The 26,242-nt window shown below is 33.3% G+C and overlaps 1 protein-coding gene and 1 long non-coding RNA gene across 2 annotated transcripts; both read right to left on the reverse strand.

Moving 5' to 3' along the window:
• Positions 1 to 7,849: 7,849 nt before the first annotated feature.
• On the reverse strand, positions 7,850 to 10,535 carry LOC112696342 (uncharacterized). Its single transcript, XM_025749069.3, has 3 exons — positions 9,692 to 10,535; positions 8,462 to 9,617; positions 7,850 to 8,364 (listed from the first exon to the last, which is right to left on the reverse strand). The coding sequence occupies exons 1-2, from the start codon at positions 10,382 to 10,384 to the stop codon at positions 9,147 to 9,149; spliced, it is 1,164 nt and encodes a 387-aa protein (XP_025604854.1). The 5' UTR covers positions 10,385 to 10,535; the 3' UTR covers positions 7,850 to 8,364; positions 8,462 to 9,146.
• Positions 10,536 to 22,141: 11,606 nt separating this feature from the next.
• LOC140173434 (uncharacterized) lies at positions 22,142 to 24,383 on the reverse strand. Its single transcript, XR_011862242.1, has 4 exons — positions 24,216 to 24,383; positions 24,070 to 24,124; positions 23,853 to 23,981; positions 22,142 to 22,416 (listed from the first exon to the last, which is right to left on the reverse strand). It is a non-coding gene; the product is annotated as an uncharacterized lncRNA (long non-coding RNA).
• Positions 24,384 to 26,242: the final 1,859 nt, after the last annotated feature.

The following is a 26,242-nucleotide window of genomic DNA, read 5'->3' on the forward strand; positions in this document are numbered from 1 at the left end:
TAGATGGATCCTCAAACAAGGCAGGAAGCGGTGCCGGCATAATATTGGTAGATGAAAGGGGAACCCAAATAGAGGTCTCCCTCAAATTTCAATTCCCAGCTTTAAATAATCAGGCAGAATATGAAGCCTTGTCGCTGGATTAAAGCTGGCAAAAGAAGTCGGTGCAACAAAAGTGATGATACACAGCGACTCACAAGTGGTGACATCCCAGATAAATAGAGAGTATCAGGCAAAAGACCCAAATATGAAGAAATACTTGGAAAAAACTTTGGAGCATCTAGGGCGCTTTGCGGAAACCAAGGTCAAACATATAACTCGAGATCTGAATAGCAGAGCAGACGCTCTATCCAAGTTAGCAAGTACCAAGCCGGGAGAGAATAACAGAAGCCTGATCCAGGAAACTCTCCAGGAACCCTCCGTGGAAAAGACAGAGGAAAAGCAGGTGATCCTTGAGGTAACCGGATTAAACCTCGGATGGATGAACCCCTTGGTCGAATACATGAAATTCGACATCCTCCCCAAGGAGGAAAAAGAAGCTAAGAAAATCCGAAGGGAAGCACAGTACTACACCTTGGTGAAAAATATTCTCTACAGAAGGGGGATATCAACACCATTGCTAAAGTGCGTACCGACCTCAAGAATCACCGAGGTATTAGAGGAAGTTCATAGTGGGATCTGCGGAAATCATCTCGAAGCAAGGTCACTGGCCAGGAAAGTAATCCGAGCTGGATTTTATTGGCCGACCTTGCAGAAAGATGCCCAGGAATTTGTAAAAAAATGTCAACCATGCCAAATGCATGCAAATTTCCACATAGCTCCACCCGAGGAACTAATCAGCATAACTTCCCCATGGCCCTTTGCAAAATGGGGGATGGACTTGTTAGGTCCTTTTCCCCAGGCCCCAGGGCAAGTCAAATACCTGATTGTGGGAATAGACTATTTCACAAAATGGATAGAAGCAGAACTATTAGCTTCCATCACAGCCCAGAGAAGTCGGAGGTTCCTCTACAAGAATATCATCACAAGATATGGGATATCATACTCCATCACTACAGATAACGGAACACAGTTCACCGACTCTACCTTCAGAAGCCTGGTGGCCAGCATGAAGATCAAACACCAGTTCACCTCGATGGAACATCCACAGGCAAATGGACAAGTCGAGGCAGCCAACAAAGTCATACTGGCAGGACTGAAGAAAAGGCTACAAGATTCAAAAGGAGCCTGGGCTGAGGAGCTCCCACAAGTGCTATAGGCTTACAGGACAACCCCCTAATCCGCCACTGGAGAAATGCCCTTCCGACTAGTCTATGGCATAGAAGCCATGATACCAATAGAAATCAATGAACAAAGCCCAAGGGTGATTCTCCATGATGAGATCGGGAACATACAGGGACACAAAGAGGAGCTCGATTTGCTCCCCGAAGTCCGAGAAGAAGCCTAGATAAGAGAAGCAGCGTTGAAGCAAAGGATGACTACAAGGTACAACAAAAAAGTCATTCGAAGAACATTCGCCCCGAATGACTTGGTCTTGATCAGAAACGACATTGGAGTCAACAAATCAGGGGAAGGAAAACTCGCTGCTAATTGGAAGGGACCATACAAAGTCAATGAGGTCTTAGGAAAAGATTATTATAAAGTGACCGACCTGAACGGCACCGAGTTACCGAGGTCGTGGCATGCTTGTAATATGAAAAGGTACTACAGTTAAAAGCGAACTCTACTCCCTGATGTACTCTTTTCCCAACTTCATGATTTTTTCCCAAAATCAAAGGGTTTTTTTCTGGAGAAGGGTTTTTAACGAGGCATCATAGTAGGGCCTAAGGGAAATAAGTTGTTAAAAGCCCTTAGTAGCAGTAAAAAGTACCTTTCCCAATAAATAAAGATCTTTTTTATTTATCTCTCATAAAAATTCCTTCTCGTTTATTTTCTTTACTACGAAACGCGCCGACTTAAGCTCGACAAAACGTGAAAATCCCATGAACCGACCTAGATGGTCGTCAGGATAAAACGACGAGGTACAAGTCGGTGTAAAGAGGTTATATAAGTTGATCGTAAGAAACTCGAAAACACTCTGACTCATAAGTCGAAATGAAAACCCGAGTAGAAAAGCTCGGAAACACTTCGACCCGTAATTCGAAAACCGAGTAGAAGAAAAACGCATCGCAAAAATAACCTAAGACATAAAAGCTCAATAAACCACAACGTTGAGTATAAAGGAATAGTGGAAAAGAGAGATCGAAAAAACCTAAGGACAAAAGACTGTCAAGCTCATAAAGACAGACAAGCCAAAGAAAAGGTTTTTCAAAAGGTCGGAGAAACTTTCTAAAGTACCAAACAAAAACAGAAAAGCATGCACACAAAAGGTAACTTAAACCCTTATTCAAAAAAAGGGTATTTCCTTGTTAAACATAAAACCCTTATCCAAAAAAGGGTATTTATAAATATTTTCTTTACGGCCTTAAGGCCAGAGAAAAAGTCAAGTCACCACCACCATAAACAACAAAGAGTTTAAAAAAGGGGGGACTCACAGGCCGGGCCCCCATATAGCCAACAAAATTTTTAACTATCACCACCGGGAGTAGTAGGATCACCACCAGAATCAGGAAGAGGAGTCGAAGCACCATCAGGACCAGGGAGAGAGGCACCTACAGGAGTTGGAAGAGAAGTCTCGGGAGTCTCGGAAGAACTCGGAGCATTATCTGGACGGGGAGGAGACTCTATGATTCTCTGACCCCGAGTCTTCAACTCGGACTCAGATACAGGTCGGGGAGGAGACACAATGGCCCCATTAATAACAATTTTGTCAGGGTCCAAAGGAAAGAGATCCAAATCGGGAGCAAGGACGCCTACTTGCTCCTTGAAAATCCTCCAAGCCTCCTCGGCTCCCTCAGCAATAGAGTCCTCAAACTCGGCATAAGCAGTCCGAGAATTCAACAAGTCCTTCCTCACCTCCACGAGATCCTTGAACAAGCTTGAATAACTCTCCTGCGCCTTCTTCCTCAAGCCCTCCTCCATATTGCATTGGGCTTGTAACTTGCTCCCCTCCTCCCGAAGGTCATCCCTCTCCTTCCTCAATTTAGCGACCTCCTCCTTCAACTCCTTCTCATGTTTCTGATATATGAGAAGCCTTTCCTCCAACTCTTCAACCCTCGAAGTTGAACCCAGAGAGCTAAGAGGAGTCTTCTCAAAAATATCAAGAAACTTGGTACACACCGCCGCCGCCCTGACACTCTCCTGAGCCAGAATAGTGAGGTGGTTCCGGACAGAAACATCATCCATACCTATACGGGTATGGGGATAGATGTGTTTCCAAACAAATGCAGGTGCATCCACCTTAGCCTCACCTTCAAAAGAAGAGGAATACTCTAAAGTCTTACGCTTCTTCTTCTCTGGCTCAGGAGAAGGTCGGGGGGGAGGGGGTGGCTGAGAAGAAGCCGAAGAGGAAATAACAATAGGCCGAGAAGGGGTCCCCAAAGTTTGAGGAGGAGGAGGAGGAAGAAAGGAGCTAGTTACCCTGGCACCGCCGGCCCTGGCGCGAGATCTTGCCCTGGCCTCCTGGACTCTCTGGTAAGATTCGCTGGAATTCTTCTTCGCCATCTCTGTAAAAGCAATTATTAGCCAAAAAATTCAGACAAGTCGGAAAAACAAGATACAAGTCAGAAACAAAGTATAAAAGATAAAGGCTACCTAATTGTGCCTGGACAAAGGCCAGCGACCCCTGGAGAAATTTTTTGGTATCCAGATATGGGGCCCTCCCCCACACTTCTCGGAGGAACCCCACAATGGCTGCCTCCACCTCATCCAAGTCATCCAAACCATATTTCTCGCAGGGGGAGGCCTCCAACCAATACAGAGGAAAGCGAGGAACATAATTTTCATCCAGAAAAAAGGGGTGGTGACCCTCTACACCTTGAACTTTGAAAAAATAATTTTTAAAGTCATGGAAGGATTCATCAAAAAGGGTGAAAACTCTCCGACCTTGTATGGCTCGGAAAGACACCCATTGTTGCTTGTTATTTAACCCACTGAAGGGCTTGGTCATATGGAAAAGATAGAAGAAAATCCTCAAAGAGGTCGGAAAATCTAAGGCGTGGCTGATAAACTGGTAAATTTTCAGAAAACCCCAAGAATTGGGGTGAAGTTGGGTAGGAGCAACTCGGCAGTGACGCAAAACAGCTATTTCAAAATCAGAAAATGGAAGAAAAACACCCAAACGGGTAATCATGCTTTCATACATATAGAAAAAATGAGGAGCCTCATCACTATCCCTCCCAAAACAAACCCGGTCTTCCAGACCCGGGACCACTAATTCATACTTCGGCTCATCCTCCTCAGAAGTACAAATATGGCGATGAGTGCGAAGGTTGGTGATGAACTCGGCATCGACCAAGGGTTCCTCCCCCAAGACCGTAACATCAACCCACTGAGCAAGAACTTCTACAGAAGACATTTTTTCCCTAGGGTACGATGTAAACCTACAAAGGGAAAAGGAAAAAGAATAAAAAACGAGAGTCCCTAAGGGGCATGAAATCTAAACAACCTACGACGTCACCCTCTCCCTCTCCAAAGAAAATAAAAGGCATGCAGAAGCACTTAATAAAAGGGAAGAAAGAACCAACCTTTGCCTGAAACGAAGTAGAGGAAAATGAAAGCCTTCAACGAAGAGTACCCCGCGAACAGATACGAAAGTATTCCACGAACAGATGAAAGGAAAATTTTTTTTTTGAAAAATCAAAGAAACGAAACAACGAAGGAAGAGGGAAGCATTTATAAGCACGTTAGGGGCGTAATGGTAAAAATGGAAGCGGTCATTAATGAATGCACCGTTACCAAGGTAATTAATACCTACGCACACCCCTAACGGACGCGACGTTTGATTAGATGTAACTGTAAAAATCAAAAGTCACGGAAATTCACGTCGGTTGCAAACGAATCACGTCGGTTCCCTCACAAGTCGGTTACGACCCCGAGTAGAATACTCGAACCCAAATCTTAAAGGAAATTGGGCTCGAGTAGGGGCACTGTTCATACCCTGGCCCAACGATAAGGCCCAGGTCCCAACAAAAGGCCCAACCCAAAAAGGTTGAGCTTCGCCTTGTACCGACCTCCTCCCTATGAAGTCGGTTCCTATCACGACTAACCCTAAAGAAGTCGGGAACGAAGATTAGCTGGCAGATAATCACTCATTCAAATGAGTAACTGCCCCTAAAATCTCTCTACCCACTTCCAGGAGCCATATCTCAACCTCCCTAAGATAAAGGAACGGTTATCCACCTTAAAAGGCGGAACTACTTCAGCGGTGGTTATTGGTTCACCATTATAAATACCCTGACACCCCTCAGGTATCTCTAAGTCTCAATACTCTCTAGACCTGCTTACACTCTTGCTGACTTAGGCATTGGAGTGTCTTTGCAGGTACCACCCCCCATTCTTTCACGCACACAAGTCGGGCGGAGGCCCCCAAAGTGCAGATCCACTCGAAGGCCTCCTCTTTCAAACGATTGGACCAACCAACGTCATCCAATCCATTAATCTCCGATTATCCATCGTAACATTTATCATCGACATTGGTTCCATGAGCATCTTCCCTATTGTGCAATTGAACAGAGCAATCAATGTCTTCAATGACCAAAATTGACTTGCTTCCTGTCCCAATCAACAACTTCCTAAGATCTGAATTGCATTGCACTTCTTCCAAATCCAAGTCAAACCTTAGATAGTTAGCCATGGCAGCTATCAAACTTGATTTCCCCGTACCTGGTGGTCCGTACAGAAGGTATCCTCTTTTCCAAACCTTCCCAACTCTCTTATAATATTCTTTCCTCCCCAAAAACAAGTTCAAATCTTCCAACAACATTCCCAATAATACAATACAAACCCATTACTACATCGTTTCTCGAATTAGATTAGTCATATTTCTGATAATAATATCCAAAGTAACACATTTTATTTTGTTAAACAAATTAGTCTCGTTCTCGAGATAAAAATTTATGGACTAATTTGGTAACTAAAATTTGTTAGATATTAAAATGTAGGACAAAAAAATTTGAGAGACTAATTTAAGGTATTAAAGAGAGTTGTATCATACCTTTTATCTCTGGCTCCATTGCTATAGAATCAAAAGTTGAAGGGTGATTAAGAACAATAGAGTTCCAATAATCTGTTCCATTATAATCAATGGTTTAATTTTTTACTATTCTGAATTCATTTCAATAAAAAAAGATTTCCCCTCCTAAAGAAAAAGGCAAAAATAATTTATAACTACATAAAACTATAAAAGTACATTAATTCTGTTATTTATACGTTCATATATGGAAAATGATTAAAGTTATGCTTGACAGTGAATACTTAGTTTAGTTGTGATTTGATCTTTGTTTAAGTGTATTTTATCGATTGAATTAAATGGAAGAATATTATGAGTTAGACAAGAAAATATTGAGCTGTTATATAAACAAAGTATGAACATGGATCATCAAGAAAGAAACGAAGTTATCAACAAAATGGATCAAGAAGTAACAAATCTGCAGGGAACTTCTTGACTCTTGAGACAGCATATTGAGATTTCAATAACTTCAGTTTGATGATGATGTTCTTCCTCCTCACTTAATGTTGTTGTAATACTATAATCCAAAAATGAAGGTCAAAACTACTTGTAATTTGAGGTTCCATTTTCGATTTTTTGCTTTTTAATTTATTTTCCATAGCTTATTAATTATTATGGAATTTAATTTTAACATGCTGAGAGTATAAATAAATTTTATGTGCATCTAGTTATATATTATTATATTAGTAAAAATAACCATTTTTACAATCAATATGTGAATAATTATTTAAAAGAACAAACATGATTGAATGGTCATATAAAATAGTTTGTATATCAAATTAGCTTTTATTATTGTCTCATGAAATTTAATGTTTCATTTTTCATCTATTAGAGTTAGAAGTACAATTTGCAAGGATTAATAAGAAAAATATTTGCTTGTTAAACTGAGGTAAACCCTTTTTAATTAATTGAGATGAATGATTTTTTCTCCTCCTACTCTTACTCTTGTCTACTTTCTAATACCTAAGTTTAATTATAATTACAGAAATCATAAAATAACCTTGACTTTTATATTAATGTGCAACCAAAAATGTTTTAGGAGATAAATGATTGGGAAATATAAGAACATTAATTTCTATGCGTCCAAAATAAAAATCAATTTCATAATGTTATCTAATATAAACGAAAATATACCAAGATAATTATCTTAATATACAAATTGTTATAAATTGTTCATTATAATAAAGTAGTTTTTTTTTTAATTCTAATACTAAACCATTGTTCTAAATAATCTGTTCCATTTAAACCATTGTTCTAAATTCTAATACTTCATTTTTTTTTTCTTTTCAACAAGTTAACCGAAACAGGGGAGAAAAAAAAACTAGTACCATGAGAGGGAACACAGAATGATCAGACCTAAGAAGACCAAAATCACATTGTTTACCAAAAACACAGGACGTTGGCTAATAACAATCTTCTCAATTGATTCAAGGAATTTCCTAGACACCAAAACATGCACCTAACAAAATATCAAAACACTGTATTAAGATATCCCTAGTCATTAACTTTCTCATGCCATAATTAACCACAGTATCATAGAAACTCTTGTTACTAGCAAAACCCATTTTTTTTCAACAGTAAAATTAGTCAGAGTGTAGTACTGAAAGAAACAAAAACTAAACAATGAAACAAACAATGCTGGAGCAACTATTACATTTATGTGATACATACTCCAGCACCAACATACTTAGAACCAAGCAATGGCATCATAACATTCTCACATATAGTTGGTGGATGATATCCTTTTCTGAAGAGGAAACAAGTTCATTCACATCTTTCCAAAGCAGAAGTTCATTCTAAATGAAACAATATTATTTACTTGTTTAAAATTCCTAGGCATTATATTGATGGAAATTGGAAACACTGAATAAGTTCAGTTTACGGATATGCAACAATAACCCGCAATAACTAGGAGATCAAAGTTGTAGCATCAACCAACAAAGTAAAAAAGTTAAGTCCTAAAGCTTTTCTCAACGGTAATGTTACTGTAGTGTCGTCTCCTGCAAGCTCATGTTCTCCAATGCTGAATTTGGTGCCTCTAAGGTTGCATTGGCCACAAGATTTCCATCCTTAATCTTGACAGGGCTAACCTCAGAGAGAAGGTCCAAGCATGGTGGTGTTTCCCATGGCAATGGTCCTTGACATAAATCTTGAACCATGGAGTAAGCATTACAATACCCCAAAAGAAATTGTTCAGTGACATCACTTGGATCATAAGCAAAAAGCTCATATTTGACCGGATCATAAGCTGAGTAGGCCTGCATCATCTCAATCAAACAATTTAACAAATCAAGATGGACATCAATCAATTGTACTAAGAAAAGATCAACTGAAAAGGTAGATGATTATACATACAGCATATCTAGGTGATGATGAGGATGATTCAACAGATTGGGGACGAGGAAACTTCGATTTCAAGTAGGGAAACTGACGGATTATCATATTGATGTAGAATTCTGACAAGTCAGACGTGCCAGATGCCAGGCCAGACTCACACGCGGTCAGTCGAGAGAGCCAACGTGAAGCATCATTTAAGGCGTCCATGGCAAGGCGAAGGCCATGGATGGTGGTGAGATCGCAGGAGAGAGCAATGCGGGTGCAGAGGGATCCCAGGTTGAAGAGAACAGAGGCCTTCTCCAAATGGATGTTATGCTGAGAAGAGTGCTCTTGAGGGAAGATGGCATTGTACCAAACAAAGATAGGTGGGTTGGGTGAGACATTCATAGGGAAGACAGGCTCAATCATGCAAAGGTATTTCAAATAAAGGATGAGGCAATCACGGCGAAGGGGTAGCGAAAGGTCATCACGCAGCATCTCATTGCGCAATTTGTGTAGCATTTGGAGAAGGCCTTCTACTCTGTTTGCCACGCTCTCAGAGTATTTGAGGACAAAGTAACTGCGCAGGGACTCATAGAGATTCAAGGGCTCAGTCTTCTTCAAAGGAAGGAATCGAAGAATATCCGACGATGAGAGGATTGCCGAATCTGTTGGATAAGGAGGAGGTATATTCCATGGGTAAGCCACCAACTTTCCAAAGGACTCAGAGATTCAAGAGCTCAGTCTTCTTCAAAGGAAGGAAGGACGAAGAAGACAACGAAGATGAGAGGATTGCCGAATCTGTTGGATAAGGAGGAGGCATATCCCAAGGGTAAGCCACCAGCTTTCCATCCTTCATAATCTTGAAAGGATTGTACTCGGAGAGGATGAGGTCAACGTACATTCGGGTTTGTATTTCGTATAGCTGGGTTTTCCTCGAGCAAATCCCTCTAACTAATATCTCAGTGACACATTCTGCATCATGATCAAGAGCACAAGATTCGACCCTTGAACAAACATGAGGTCGTTCGGATTGGGGTAGGATGGATGATTCCCTCTGACGAGCCTCCGCGTATAAGAATGCCACCTTCTGTTTAAGACGAGTTAACCAGGTTCGGTCAAAAGAGCGCAAATGTTTCCGTGCAGCCGAATCATTCCTTATCGTTGCATACGCTCTACGATGAAGCTCATAAACCTACATCATCATCAATTCATCATCATTAGAATGAAAAATAAGTGTAAAATCATCAATCAAGAGTGAAGACTGACCGATATAAACGCTAGGGCACATCGGTGTTGTTGGAAAGCGTAACCGGCGTCGTTTTTGTTGAGGAGTTCGTGTAATTCGAGCTCGGAAGCCTGAGCGGAGAAGAGGAGGTGCAGAAACTCGGCGAAGAGGAAAGTTAAATCGAGGGTGGCGTAGACCACGTGCTTGGCAAAAAATTGCAGGAGTTTGCGGAAGAAATTGGCGGCAACTTTGAAGGCTTCAATTGCAAGGTGACGGCCAAGGGCGGTGGTACGGTCGCAAGAGGCAGCAATCTGGCTGTAGATGGCTCCGAGGTTGAAGAGAACAGCGGCCTTCTCCAATTGGATGCCGTTAAGCTGTGAGGAGACCCCATCTCGATGGTCAGGTTTGAAGGCGTCGTACCAGACAAAGAGAATGGGGTCGGCGTCGGAAGAGATAGAGGTGAAGAGTGGCTCAACCATGGAAAGGCATTTGAAGTAGTGGATGAGGCAGTCACGTTGCATGGGAAGGGAGAGGTCCGCTCTACGCTCCACCATGTCCCGCCGGCATTTGTTTAGGGTTTCGAGAACGCTTTCAACTTTTTGTGCATGGCTCTCGGAGTATTTTGAGGCAACCAACTTACGTAACGGCAGGTACAGCTCCACCGGATCAGTCTTCTTCAGTGGGATTGACAGCATCGTTTCCGGGTTCAACAATTCCCGATCATCGTTGTTCATGGCGGCGTCGAATGAGGAGATAGAATATGATACGATTAGGGATCCGAAAATTGGAATTGGATTTGCGAATTCCGCACTCCTCCCCGCGCTTTTTATTTTTGATATGGAGGAGAGGATTGAGTGATACAACACGGTGAAGAGGGACGCTTTCTATACATGTGATGTCAGTAGTGTTTTATTAGAAATCAGAGGGTTTGTTTTGAGTTTGAAAAAAAAAATTCTAATAGGAGGGATGATTGATTGATTGATTTGTTCTTCTAAGAATCAAATTTATTATTAAAGCAACAAATTCAACACATTGATAATTTTCATCAACAAAAAATTTAGCTCTAAATTTAACTCAGTGATGATTTTCATCAACCCAAAAGTTAGCTCATGTTATTAGCATCAAATTCAGAAAATCTTACATCATTCATGATTTACAGCAACATTTAGATCAAAAACAAAGTAAATTAATTGATTAGCAATTCAACATCATCTCAAAATACAAGGAGAAGGAAAATCTGAAAAAGACAGAACAGGGAAAGCGACGATGCAGGGACTCACCAACGGACTACGGTCCACGACGACGGCGAGGTCCGAAACCAGAAGACGACGAGTGACGACGACCCGACGAGTTGCTCCTGTTGCCGGCGACAAGGAGCCCAGGGAAGGGCGCGACACGTGGAGACGCCGGCGAGTGTGACTGAGATGAGACTCGAGTGAGACTGAGAGAGACTTGTAGTGGGCTAGTGTGAGAGAGAAGAGAGAGTTTTAGTATACGAATTGAGAGAGAGATGTTCTTTGAGAGAGATGTAAGAAAATCCAGGAAAGATTAGGAACAGTTCTTTTCAATTTTTGTTTTTCAGATGTGTAGAAATTAGGGTTTATGGAATAATATCTACGAAATTGACTGCAGATGTTGTTCTATTTTTTAAATTGTTTAAAATTTATAAATATAAATTAGTTCAATTTTAAGATTTGATTAATTTTAGGAGATAAATTTTGTTCTAACATAAAAAAAGGGTATTTAGGTCTTTTTGTAAAATTAAATAAAAAATATTTTTTATTTTTGTTAAATTATAAGGATATTTTAATAAAAATATTGATATAATATATATTTTTTTAAAAAAAATAAATGTTGAGGTAGATAATATAATCCATATGGTGTTTTGTTATTTGTCCTCATTTTTATTATATCGATATGTATAAATTTATCATCGTACCGTAGCAAACACTATTGTGAAATATCTTATGAAAGTGGTAGGGGCCTCAACGCATTAAAGTGTTCTTTTGGAAGGTTGCTCACCAAAAATTGATGACATCAAAGCGCAGAAACAAAATATTTGGAATGAACCCCAATTGTCACAAATGTTCTGGAACAGTGAAAACAATCTCACATGTTATGAGAGAATGTCCTCTAGCTTCGAGAATATGGGCTAATATTGTATATCCCAATCACCTTAACAACTTCTTTAGAGTTTCCTTTAATGTTTGGATTCTTTGAAATCTGTCCATGGATCTAGGCTTGTCCAAAAATGAGGAATGAATTTTCCAATTCTTAGTAACTTACTGGTGGCTATGGTATTGGAGAAATAAGAAAATATTCACACTCCTATTTTAAAGACCATCAAACTCGACACAGGTACTCAAGAAACATATAGAGCAAATTAAGGCGGCATTCGAGAAGAAAAGATTGCTGAGAAAAACACCAAAAAAAAATAGAGGTTCATGTTGGCTGGAAGGAACCTCTACAAGGCTGGATTAAACTTAACACAGATGGAGTAGCAGATAAAAATTCTGGCATTGCGGGAAGTGGTGGCTTATTGAGAAACCACTTAGGAAGATGGGTTGCATGCTTTATGGTCAATATTGAAAAATGTACAGCATATATAGCTGAGTTATGGAGTATATATCATGGATTGAAGGTTGCTTGGGACATAGGGATTCCAAAGGTTATTATAGAATTAGATTCTAAATCTGCGGTAGAAATTCTGGTTCATAAAAAAAAATAGAGGAACATCCTGAAGTTTTGGTGCGTAGCATAGGAGAGTTCATGAAAAGAGACTGGCAGATTAAGATCAAGCACACTTACAGAAAAGAAAACAGAGCGGCAGATTGGCTCGCCAAGAAAAGTTTAGACATATACCAAGGACTTGTGTTCATTGATCAACCCCAAAAGAGTTAAAAAGAATTTTTGATGAAGACATTAGGGGCACTATGTTGCTAAGGCTAATTTATGGTCGTTAGTTTTTTTTTTTCTTTTTGTTGGGCATAAAGCCCCTTTATTTATCGGAAAAAAAGTGTTATTTTTAAATTGGGATATTTTAAATTTTAAATTTTTATTTTAAAGAATAAAGTTGATTTTTCATTTTTGAAGGATTTTTTATATTTTTATGGTTTTATTTATGAAATAAATAGTAAGAGATCACATTTTATCTTCTAAAATAAAATTTAAAATTTAAAAAATTTAAAAAAATTATCTTAATTTTTATAAAAAAATATTATTTTAAATTCGATAAATTATCTATTTTTTTAAATTAGAGTATTTTGTTGAGTATTATTATAGTAGTAAATTATATTTTTATCCTTCATAGTATAAAAAATCTATTATAAAATAATATAAATAAATTATTGTAATAATTTTGTTATATATATTTAAAACATATTCGTGAATAAAATATATAAAATATAATTATTTTAATGAATTTATTTAATATGCCAATGAGTTATAACTCAAATGGCATAATTTTTTGATATTTATTTAAAAAGATGTGGGTTTGAGTTTTTCTATTTTTAGTAAAAAAATGAATTTATTTAATATGTTACAATTTTAATATTATAGAAAAAATAAATAAATTTTAAAATAATTTACTTTTATGTATGTATTATAAAATATAAAGATTTTTTAACATCTAATTAAATTTTAATGTTATTATAAATATTAAAATATTTTTATATGATAATCTATCTATCTATCTATTCTATTATATAAAAATCGGATTTCTACACTTAATGATGGAGCTGACATGGCATGCTTCTGAAAGTATTTTTCGATTTATTTCTTTTAACTCATTAAATATAAGTTGCTACAGTGAATTAATTATAGCAACTAATTGATTTGATTATATATTTAAATATCACACAATTTATTATAATTTATATAAAATAATTAGTATATGTTCCCGTACTCTGTACGGGATAATACATAAAATTATATAAAAAAAATTTATTAAAAATTAAATGAAAAATATATATATTAATTATTATTAGAAATATTTTATAATTTAAAAATATTAAAAATAATTAATATTTATTTTAATCAATTTTAATTGATTGAATGGTTATTTTATTTGTCTATTTAAGCAAGTATTTGGAGTTCGAATCTCACCCTTAATAAATAGAGCATCAATATGTGGTTGATTAATCATCGACTTGTCGAGTTAGAAAATCCGTAGAGAAAATTTGTATTTGTCTTTAAAATAGATTAATTTTTTATTAATAGCAATACTTATGGACTTTTGTCTTTGTTGAAATTTACTTAGGACAATTTTATTTATTGGTATCGTATTCATTCTTAAAGTCAAAATAGTATGATCAACATTGTAACTTGTTAAAATTTCACATTTTATGAAATAATTTTTAAATTTTCAAATTGATAAACTTATGTCGTTACAAAAATTATTAGATTGATTAATATTTCTTGATAACATGGTGTATCAAAACATTATCGTTGAGTATTAGCTACTGTGAAGAGAAACCAATAATAACTTTTGTTATTCAATATATAATTTATTCTATTGAAAAATAAATTAATATTTTCTAAATTTATAAATACATTTTCTTCTAATTTCTTACACCATTTTATTTGACAATATTTACTATTAAAAAATAACAAATGACCATACTATCCCATAATATATATATATATATATATATATATATATATATATATATATATATATATATATGATGTGCAAAATAATTTCTTGTCTTGAAATTAATTCTTGTTAGTGAGATAAAATTTAAAATATTTTTTATTTTCTTACTCAAATTTAAATTTAAATTTAGAATTGATTAATGACTCATTTTTTAAATTTCAATAAATAAAATTGGTTAAATGTAAAATATTTAGCATTTAATAATTTCAATCATTTAAATTTTAATTGCCAAAAATTGGATTAACAATTAATTATAAACTTAATAATCGATAATATATATTATATTAGTACGTAAATAATAATATCCAATGTATTAGTTATTTATTTTTTTGACAGAATTAATGTATAATCTATTGAGGATTGATTTATTATCCAAAATTTTTTTCATCAACTTTGTAATATGTAAAAATAGTGATCTTATTTGTTATTATTATTTAAACAATTTTTCATACTTTTTAATTAGGTAATTAACTTAATTAATAATTTTTATTATTACTTTTATACTAAAAAAATATCAGTTTATACTATTTATATATTTTTCACTACTAATAAATAAATAAATAAATATTTGCCCTATTATATTTATTGTCCTAGATAATGACTTAAGTTACTTATTTTGTATGTTAAATAATATTTTGTATGTTAATTTATTAAATATTAAGATAAAAAATGTTCAATAAATTATATAAATAGTCGTTACAGAAAAAAATTATATATCGTATATAATAATCATTGATATATATATAGTGTCATGTATATATTAAAATTATATATTTTAATTATGTGAGTTATTATTGTTATTTTTACTTTTTTGTTACATTAAAAAATAATATTTAAAACTAAAAAGAGATAATTAATTTTTTGAATTTGAATTAAAAAAATGTCTTGTAAATATATTCAACTTTTACATATACTAAGTATTATAATATTAAATAGTATAGTATTTGCTATAATAATGACTCAAAATATTAATTCAAGATATATTTGGGCCTAGTAAATCCACTAAAATCCATTGTTAGGTCCCAAATCCGGTTTAGGTTCATTATCTTAAAGGCCCAATGCAAATAAAGTCCACGCGTTCCCTCTTAAATCGACTCAGATTAGATCTCTATTGCTAGTTAGATATGGTAATGAGTACTCAAAGGAGAGTGAGAAGCCCCTTCCCATCTCTGACTCCTATTTAAGAAAAAATGCCACTGTTCCTTCTCTGTCATTACAAGTTCTTGTTTAATTACCCTTTAGAGATTGTAGATCTTCTCAGTAAACTTTTGAAAAAAATTAACACAAAAAGACATAATATAATAATCATAAAATAATCAGTTCAATATAATTCAACACAATTTATAATATATTTGTTATGAAAAATAACATTTCAAAAGGAGAAAACATAAAAACATATTCTAACATAATATTATAATTTTTTGGGACGATACTGAGCGACGTAGTGACGGACTTGAGAGGCAGAGAAAGTGAGTTAGAGAGAGGGGATCGAGGCTGAGAATGAGTCTGAAAGAAAAAGGAAGAATTCGAATTGGAGGCAGAAATTAGGGTTACTAAATTCAAGAAATGAATTTATGTATATATAAATTAGCATAAATTAATAATTTTATTCCATGGGGCGGGTACTTATGTCTGTGTTTCCATTAGGGTTGGCAAACAGGAAAGCCTGCCCTGTCTCGCCAAAAACTCACGATCTGGTGGGGTAGCCTGCCCCGCCCCGCCTAGTAAGGTGATCTTAAATTTCTCCCCCGCCCTGCCTAATGGTAGGCTGGCGGGTTGGCGGGCCATCTTTTTTTTATAAATTATTAAATATTAAACAATATATATAATTTCACACTAATTTCAATAAATTTATAATTTCTAAAAAAATAAAAAAATTATAATTATAAATATGTAATAAATATAATTATAAACCAAATTTTTTGAAATAAAATAATAAAATTAATATTGTCCAAAGCAAAGCAAATATTATCCAAAATATATAATTAAACATCTTCAAGTTTATAATCAATCAAACATAAAAATATAATCCAAAATATAACTTAGAACATCTTCAATTATCATCTTCATCCTCTTATAAATTAATAATATCGTAGAAATTTGTAAAAAAATTGTCTTGACAAAATAAAAGCTTGGCACAGTAAAAAAACCTGCACCGTCCCACCGAAGCCCGCCAAAGCTCATGGATTAGGCGATGCGGGATAGGCGGACGTTTTAAGTTTGACAGTCTCAAATTTCCAGCCAAACTCTCCTTTTTTTGTCGGGTCATGAAACTATCATTTACCTAATATTATGATTTAATTAATAAGAATGATGACATTAATATTTTTTCATAAGTCTTGTTATTATTTATAATTAGGAAATAGCCATAAATAAATTTATTTTCTTAATGAGTGTTAAATTTATTGTCAAATTCTATATTACCTTTAAAATTTTAGCATAATTAAGTCTAATTTCTACCTTTTGAAATGAATTTACTCAAAAAAATTAATATATAAATCACATTATTATTATAAATTACTTTTTTAACATATTTAGTCTTTAATTCACATGATTTGAATTTAGCTTAATATATATTATTTGATTTAATTTGATTTACTTATTAATTGAAAATATTTCAATTGTCTATTTTATTCATAAATTTATTATTTAATGACTAATAAATTAATCAAATTAATTAATTAGTACACACAATAAATTTGGTTTAATAAATTAAAAGAATCAAATTAAAAAATACTAACAAAAAATTAAAATAAATGAATTAAGAAATATTACTAAATCAAATTGATATAAATTATAATAAATTATATGATATTTAAATATCTAATCAAATTAATTAGTTGATATAGTTAGTTTATCGTAATAACTTGTATTTAATGAGTTAAAAGAAATAAATTGGGAAACACTCTCAGAAGCATGCCACGTCACCTCCATCATTAAGTGCAGAAATCCGATTTTTATATAATAGAATAAATTAATAAGAATGATGACATTAATATTTTTCATAAGTCTTGTTATTATTTATAACTAGTGTATGTTCCCGTACCTTGTGCGGGATAATACATAAAATTATATTAAAAATTTTATTAAAAAATTAAATAATATATATAGTAATTATTATTATAAATATTTTATAAAGTTATAATTAAAATCAAACTCTCAAAATTTTTAATATTAAAATATTAAAAATAATTAGTATTTGTCTTACTCAATTTGAGTTTGTTAAGTGATCATCTCACTCGTCCGCTTAAACAACTATTAGGAGTTAGAATCTCGCCTTGTGTACATAGCAATCCATTGGCTAGCGATAAACCCTAAATAAATAGAGTATCAATACGTGGTTAGACTTGGCAGGAGTTTTTGAATACGCAGGTACCCATCCCATCCATACCCGGATGAAAAGGATAATAATTTGACCCGAGTCGGGGCAGATTTTGCTCAAGACAGGGTATGGACGGGTTTAGAGTGTACCCGCCCCGAATATATACATATAAACACTTTTTAGGAATTAGAATTTGCCTCACATCACACATGATTCATAGCTTCGGACTATACTTTATAGCCATGCAAGATAAACTTAATCATCCTCACCTAAAATCTTCTTCTTCTCGACTTTTTCACAAAAAAAACCACATAACTCCTGTCATGTTGTTGCTGAGTCCATCGTCGCTTACATATTCACAACTCCCATCTTTCTTCACATCCAGAGACGGACCCACGTTTAATATAGAGGGGGCATTTGCCCCCACAAATTAAAAAAAAGTAATACTTATATACATATATACCACTTATTATATTATATTTGTCTCAAAATAAAATATAAATAGTTCTTTTGTATTTTATGTTAAAAAATATTTTGTTAAACTTAACATATAATAATAATTATATTGTTAAATTTGATTTAGTATGAAAAATAAATAAATACACTAAAAAATTAGTGACAATTAATTATATTATATTAGTTAATTAATTAATAATTAAATTAAAATTTAGTTTTCTAATTAAATATAACTTAAATTATTAGTGATTTTTTAAAAATTGTTTAAGATAAAAAAATATATTATCTATGTATTAATATACTGTAATTATTTTAGTTAAAAAATTTATTTATACTATAAAAATTATAATAAGTAGATTTGACAAATAAGTAAAATAATTGTTTAAAAAAATATATAAAAAAATAATATTTAATCATGTTAAAAATAAAAAAAAGTCCTTATAAATATTTTTTTGTTATTTTAAATATTATAATATGTGTATGAAATTATATTTTTATTATTTTAAATATTATAATAATGATTGTGTGTATATTTCTAGTTCTTATCAATATGTATTAGATAGTTCTAATTTTAAATTTTGAATATATCTAAACCAATTTAGATTGATCAAGTGATCAACTTAGTCGTCCGCTTAAATAAGTATTGAGGGTTCGAATTCTGTCTCGTATGTATAGCAACTCGTTGCCGGCCAATTGTAAATTCTTAAATGGAATTCAAATTCATGACGGATTAGTCCTTAACTTGTTGAATATCGTGGGAAGCAAAAAATATCTATACCTAAATTTTATTATATTTTTGTCTCCATTACTAAATTTTTCTGGGTCCGTCATTGTTCACAGCTTATGTCATCATCGCTGCTCATACCGTTACCATCGTTGTTGAGCCCGTCGCCACCATTCTCCTGCCGAGTTTCTTTTCTCTAGATAAATTTCCCCTCCTCTCTCTCTCTCTCTCTCTCTCTCTCTCTCTCTCTCTCTCTCTCTCTCTCTCTCTCTCTCTCTCTCTCTCTCTCTCTTTCTCATTGTGAGTCTGTTAAGTTCTTCTCTTCTTCTTCTACATACTCATCACTTAGTCACCTTTGCTATGTCCAGATATTGTCGTTGCAGTTTTATCTGAGTCTGTCACCGAATAAAATAGAATTTTTATTCAAGTTAAAAATAGACATGCATGAGATCATTTTTACATGTAATTTCTGAATTTTCTCATCCAAATTTGATCTATGTGGTTGAGTATTTTAGTATGGGATCATCGTAGTTTTGTTGTGACACTAATGTGATAAAAGTTTCAGTAATTTCATAACTAATATATGAGATAGACCAGATTATTAAAATAATAAGAGAAATAACATTCAGATTTACGCGTAAAATTTATAAGAGGTTATCTCAGAAAAAATATATTTATAACCTAAGTAGAAGATTGTTAGAAAATTATTATTTCTTAATATATTTATGGATAATACATATATTAATTATAATCATAAATTAAGTAATTTCACATTAAATGACTTATATAACGGTGATCTCATTTATTGTCATAAATGTTAAATTAAATAAGCCATTATTACTTTTGATTTGAATAAATGAAATTAAAATCATAGATACTATTTTATTTGAGTTTTAGGGTTTAATGAGTGTTACACTCAAATATAAATAATGACTTTAGAATTTTGGTCTCCAACACATCAAACTCGCCTTCATAGCTCTTTTCCCACAGTAAAATTGTGATTCAGCCTTATAAAAAATACAGAAGATTATGGTTAACGAAGATCAAAGAACCACAAGAGCCAAGCTCTTTGGTCTCAATCATACTCTCAAATGAAGAGACGTTTCCGCACTCTTAGTTATATTTTTTAATAATTTAACATGATGATCTTGAGGTTGAGAAATCCTAAAATTTTCAGCTAAAATAAAAATTTTATTCAATCAAATAATAATAAATAATTTTATTGAATTAAATTATATTAATGTGATCATTGGATGATAAAGAATGCATAAAAAATATATAAATAATATTTTAAGAGTATAAAAATATTAAATTGTCATTTCAATTTACTTTTTTAATCAACGATAATAAATATCTTAAATTAATTAAATTTTTATAAAATTTATACACCTAAAACTATTTCATTTTTTCAAAAATCTTTTGAAAATAAAATGGTTCAATGAGAGGTTAACTATTGAGAATTGAATATAATATTTTTAAATTCGTATTTTCAATAAAAAGATGTACTTAGTTCTATCCATCCTAAATAATTCTATATTCACTATTACTTATCCATCTAAATAATTCTAACATTGATAGAATATTATTTTTAGATGCAAAAAATTTAAAATACATTTATTCTATTTTAAAAATTAATATTCATATTTAACTTTGAATTCCAACTAATATGACAAAAAATATTATTTTTTTAGTTAAAAAATTAAAGTAAAATATCTATAAATATATTTTTGTACGTTAGCTTTAGATTTTTCAAAAAAAATTGGTAAGTTAATGGAATCAAATCATATTTCTATAATATATATAAGAATGTATATTACACATAAATAAAAAAAAATTGGATATAGTAAGAACAAATACATAAATTAAAATAAAATTTAGAAAAATAAGAACCAATAAAATATTGAAGGAAAGAAATATAAATGGAAGAGAAACAAAATTATTAGATGGAAGAGAAATAATATAATAAATTTTATATGTATATAAAAGAAGAATAAAAATAAGATATACATTACTTTATTTAATTTAGCAAGATTTATGGGAATAAACACATAGAATAAGAGAATAAAAAATGATAATAAAAATAAGCTAAACATCTGAATTAATATAAAAAAATAAAATATAATAAAATAATGATAATTTATCATAATTTTAATTTTTTAATATAATTAATAAATAATAATATAATTAGTCTACCACAATATTAATATAATCTTTTAATATAATTAATTTTAATTAAATAATCAAATAAATTGAATATAAATATATCTAATCTAATCGTATAAAAAATAGTAAATTTTTACAATTAGACATATTATATATTATTATTATTAGTGACATATAAATATTAAAATTATATTAATACATTAATAGAAATACATTATTATAATAAAAAGTTACAAGAATTAAAATAACTGAAATTTATTAACTTTAATTAATTAAATTAGCATAAAATAAGAAAGAGATGATTAATCAGATTAAATAAATTAAAAAAATATTACTGAACAAAGTAAATATCACAATAATTATATTACTAATTGAAAAATGATCTATTTAATCAATTCAATTTTTTATTGAAAATAGAAAACTAAAGATTATCAATGAATAAAAATACATAAGATATAATACATTAAAGATTTGGTAGTATAAATAATAAAATTAAATTATTATATACAATTTTTACTTTTTACTTTATTATGATTGAAGTTAATATTAATGGTAAAAAACTAATTTTAAATAGTCCCAATTTGTATTTTACAACATAATTAAAGCACCATTCATAATTTTTTATTTTGTGATTAATCAATATTTTTTAAATTTTTTGTTAAGTCTTCTGTGTTTTATGATTGATAATTTTTTTTTACAAAATACAAATTTATGATGAGTTATTACAATCATAATTAATTAAAAAAATCAAGAAAAAATTATAAAAAATTAAATAAAAGATAAAAAATAGAGTAAACAATTATTTTGAAACTAAAAATTTGTTAATTGTGCTAGAAATTCTAAAAATTTGTATCTTATTTATAATCAATTTTGTTACTCACTTTAACCTTATTATTCATTTATTGTATCTAAAAAGTATATAATGTCACACTTAATTTGTAACACCCTACCACGCTAAGCTTTACGCTTAAGCCGTAAAACAGAGGTGGTGTGGTATTACGACCTCTAAAATAAAATATATATTTATAATAGCAGAAGAATTATAATATGCTAGGAGCCGTGAAGAAAAGAGGAAACAAAATCGCAAAATAAAAGCGCAACGCTCAAGGAACGGGTTAACCTGCGTGCTAAGGAAACCATAACTATTAAACATATGATAACAGAAGTAGGAATAGAGTGCCAAAGATACAAAATAACAAGCTCCTAACTCAGCCTGCGAAGTCAAGACTGGCCGGAGAATATTTACATATATATACATACATATCCATAACCCAAAAGTACATATACACAATCCTACCTCTCCATAAACCTCTAGGAGGATCAAAAGAACAAGTTATGCGGAGAGAAAACCAAGTATATATATACACATCATAGCATAACAAAATAACCCTGTAACCACTCCGCTTCAAGGGTCCAGATGCCTAACGAGATGCCTCTCGACCTGCATCTGAAAAACAACAACATAGTATGGAATGAGAACCGGAGGTTCTCAGTATGGTAAAGGTGCCACACACATAATATATAAGGTCCTGGGAATGCCAGAGGCAATCCTAGAACGCCGACACTCAGATTATAGAGCTTAAAGTATTAAATAGAAGCCATAAAAGGTGGTTTACTAAGGATATTTAAACCTAACTTAACTTAACCTTAAATCTAAATCCCATTCTGCCATTCCTCCTTACCTCCAACTCCATCATGTATTTTCACAGACAACTAAACAGACAAAGGCAAACACAAGAAGGTTACAAGTACTGCAAATAACAAATATACATTTAACATGGCAAGTACATTTAAGCACACCCAGTTAATACACAAGCAAGTAATTCAAGTAATATGCATATGATGCATGCCTGTCCTATGGCTGATGAGGCTCATCTGTCGGTTATCCAGCCAACCCGACAAGTCTGAATTGTACTTAGACTGTCCCCCGACGTGCATCCCCAAGAGTCTATGCATAGTTTTTTATCAAATAATCAATAATACTCAATGGGGGTAACATTCCCGGGAATTTATATAGTGCTCGGTCACACACTTACGTCGTAGGGTCAACAGAGTATCGAGTTTTCAACCTGGTACACGTGGTGGCAAGCCACGGCACTTAATCCAGGGAATCTCGTATCTCAGATTATTCAAATTCATAAGCCATATAAATAATTCAATTATAATTCATCAACATCAACATCATTCTCAATCGCATTTCATTCATCATCATACATCAATCATATTCAATCCTTATCCTTCACTATCGCACCTCCCATTCCGTCCATCAATAGTTCCAATTCAAAACATAATTCATTCTTTTCTAAATGAATCAAACTTAAAACATGCTCATTTTCTTAATAACTCTAAATCAAACCATATACCCTTTGAATCTAAATCTTTTTAGATAATCATATAAACAAAATCTCTAATTTCTATAAAATTTCGGCAGCATCTCCTCTAAAACTCGGATTTTGCCACCCTTTTCGGGTCCAAACCTGCATTCTTTTCAATTCAACATACCCTTCCTTATCATCATAACAATCACCACAATAAATCTACCTCAGATCAACAATTAAACTCATACAATATTCGAATCCAACAACCAAAAATTCAATTAAGGATCATAGTTCACTAATCCTAGGCTTCTAACACAAGATACCTCAAATCAATAATTCACCAAATTATTAATTAATCAACAAGCACCCAACTAACCATGTTCATCAATAATAACATTCACCATCCAAAATTAATAACTAATTATCCAATAAACTTCAACCAAATATATTCATCGAAAAATTACTAAACATTAAACATACACCCGCATTCCAACTTATCCTATGGTCATCTAGCCTAAGTTTTCACAGAACATTATATATTAAATGCAAGAAAACTAAACCATACCTTAGCCGATTCCCAAGTATTATTCCAAGAAAATTTTCCTAAAAGAACACAGCCCTCAAAACCTCAACTAATCCGCTTCCTCCAAGTTCCAGTATTCACAATTTCAAGCTCCAATTATCTATTTTCAACCTAATACACATTCATAACACATATATACCCAATTTAATACTCAAAGCTCAAATTTAATGAAAATAAAATATAATTATCGTATCCTCACCTTACCCAAGCTTCACATAAGCAAGAGTAAACGTTTTCCTCAAGCTAATTGGATCCTAAAACATCAAAAATCAAAGAAATTCAACACCCTTTCTCAAAACTCAAAAATTGGGGGAAATGAGAGACTGAAGTGGAATATCAAGTTACCTATGAAATTGTTCCGGTAGAAATGTAGAGCTCAACGCGGTGAACGCGTGGCCACAAACGGTGCGGCGATCGGAGCTCAAACGAGGAAGTTACGGGAAATTGAATTCACCGTAAACGAATTTCTCTTCTTCTCTTCCCTGGGAGGCTGCTGCATCGTTGAGGGAAATGAAGAGAATAAGAGCCCGTGGCTCTTTTTAATTGTTGGACTAATTGGGCCCACAGCCCGGTTTAACCGGTTCGGCCCGGTTTAACCGGTTCGGTCCGTTCGGTCCAATCTTGGACCGTTTTCTTCGAAATTGGTGTCAAAATTCTTGTTTCGATGAGCTCTATCCTAATTTAATATAATATTCACATTTCTAATCTTCCTTATTAAAAATTAATTTATTGACTAATTATCTACTAATTTAACCGGGGTTTACATCCTATCCACCTAATAAAGAATTTTGCCCTCAAAATTCAAATCTAGTTACCTGAAAAGAGATGTGGATAGTCCTTTCGCATATCTGATTCGAGCTCCCAGGTATGTTCCTCGATACCAGCTCGACTCCAAGCCACTTTTACCAATGATACTTCCCTTCCTCGTAATCGTTTAACACTGGTGTCATCAATCCTCACCGGAATTACTAGGAGTGTTAGATCTTCTCTCACTTGGATTGGTTCTGGTTCTAGAACATGACTTGCGTCAGGGGTGTACTTCCTAAGCTGAGACACATGAAACACGTCGTGCAAATTCGAAAGATATGGCGGTAAGGCAATTCTATAAGCCACTGGTCCAATCCTCTTCAGAATCTCAAAGGGTCCAATATAACGGGGATTCAGTTTCTTAGTCTTAATAGCTCTTCCCACTCCAGTGGTTGGTGTAACTTTCAAAAAGACATGTTCTCCTTCTTCAAACTCCAAAGGCTTTCGCCTCTGATCAGCATAGCTCTTCTGGCGGCTTTGGGCTATAAGCATTCGACTACGAATCTTCTTTATCAGTTCAGTTGTTTCAGCTATCATTTCAGGCCCTAATAAACTTCTTTCTCCAGTTTCATACCAACATAGTGGAGACTGACATTTTCTGCCATACAGAGCCTCATATGGAGCCATTCCGATGCTCGCATGATAGCTATTATTATAAGCAAATTCTATTATTGGCATATACTGATCCCAGCTCGTCGGCTGGTCTAAAACACAAGCCCTTAACATATCCTCCAAGGTCTCAATAGTTCTTTCTGACTGACCATCTGTCTGAGGGTGGTACGCAGTACTCAAGCTTAACTGAGTCCCAAATGCACGCTGAAAAGCTTCCCAGAACCTTGATGTGAAACGAGGATCTCTATCAGATATGATAGTAGAAGGCACGCCATGCAACCTGACAATCTCTTTAATATACATTCGAGCCAATTCCTCCATTGTGCAACTTATTCGGATAGGAAGAAAGTGAGCTGATTTTGTTAGTCGATCCACAACCACCCAAATAGCGTCACAACCAGATCGGGTTTTAGGCAAACCTATCACAAAATCCATTGCGATACCCTCCCATTTCCACTGTGGAATCTCCAAAGGCTGAAGGGTTCCTGATGGTCTCTGATGCTCAATCTTAACCTTCTGACATGTTAAACATTTAGATACATGCAATGCCACATCATTCTTCATCCCTGGCCACCAGAACATCGCTTTCAGATCCTGATACATTTTAGTACTCCCTGGATGAATTGAGAACCCACTCTTATGAGCTTCCTTCAAGATACTTTGTCGCAGGTCTCCAACATTAGGCACAATAATTCGGTTCTTGAACCTCCATAAACCATCCTGACCTTCTGACACTCTCCACTGTTTTCCCTGTTCAACTGCTGGTAATACCTTACGTAACGCTTCACTATCTCGATGGGCCTTCAGAAGTTCTAATTTAAAATCACTTGAAATCTGCAACTGACTCAAACACAGGATTCCAGATTCTTCTCTAATTCCCAAATTCAAACCTTGAAATGCCTTTAGTAATTCTTCTTCCCGTAGCATCATCCAAGTTGCATATAAAGACTTTC

This window comes from Arachis hypogaea, chromosome 6, assembly GCF_003086295.3.
Source record: "Arachis hypogaea cultivar Tifrunner chromosome 6, arahy.Tifrunner.gnm2.J5K5, whole genome shotgun sequence".
Classification (NCBI taxonomy): domain Eukaryota; kingdom Viridiplantae; phylum Streptophyta; class Magnoliopsida; order Fabales; family Fabaceae; genus Arachis; species Arachis hypogaea.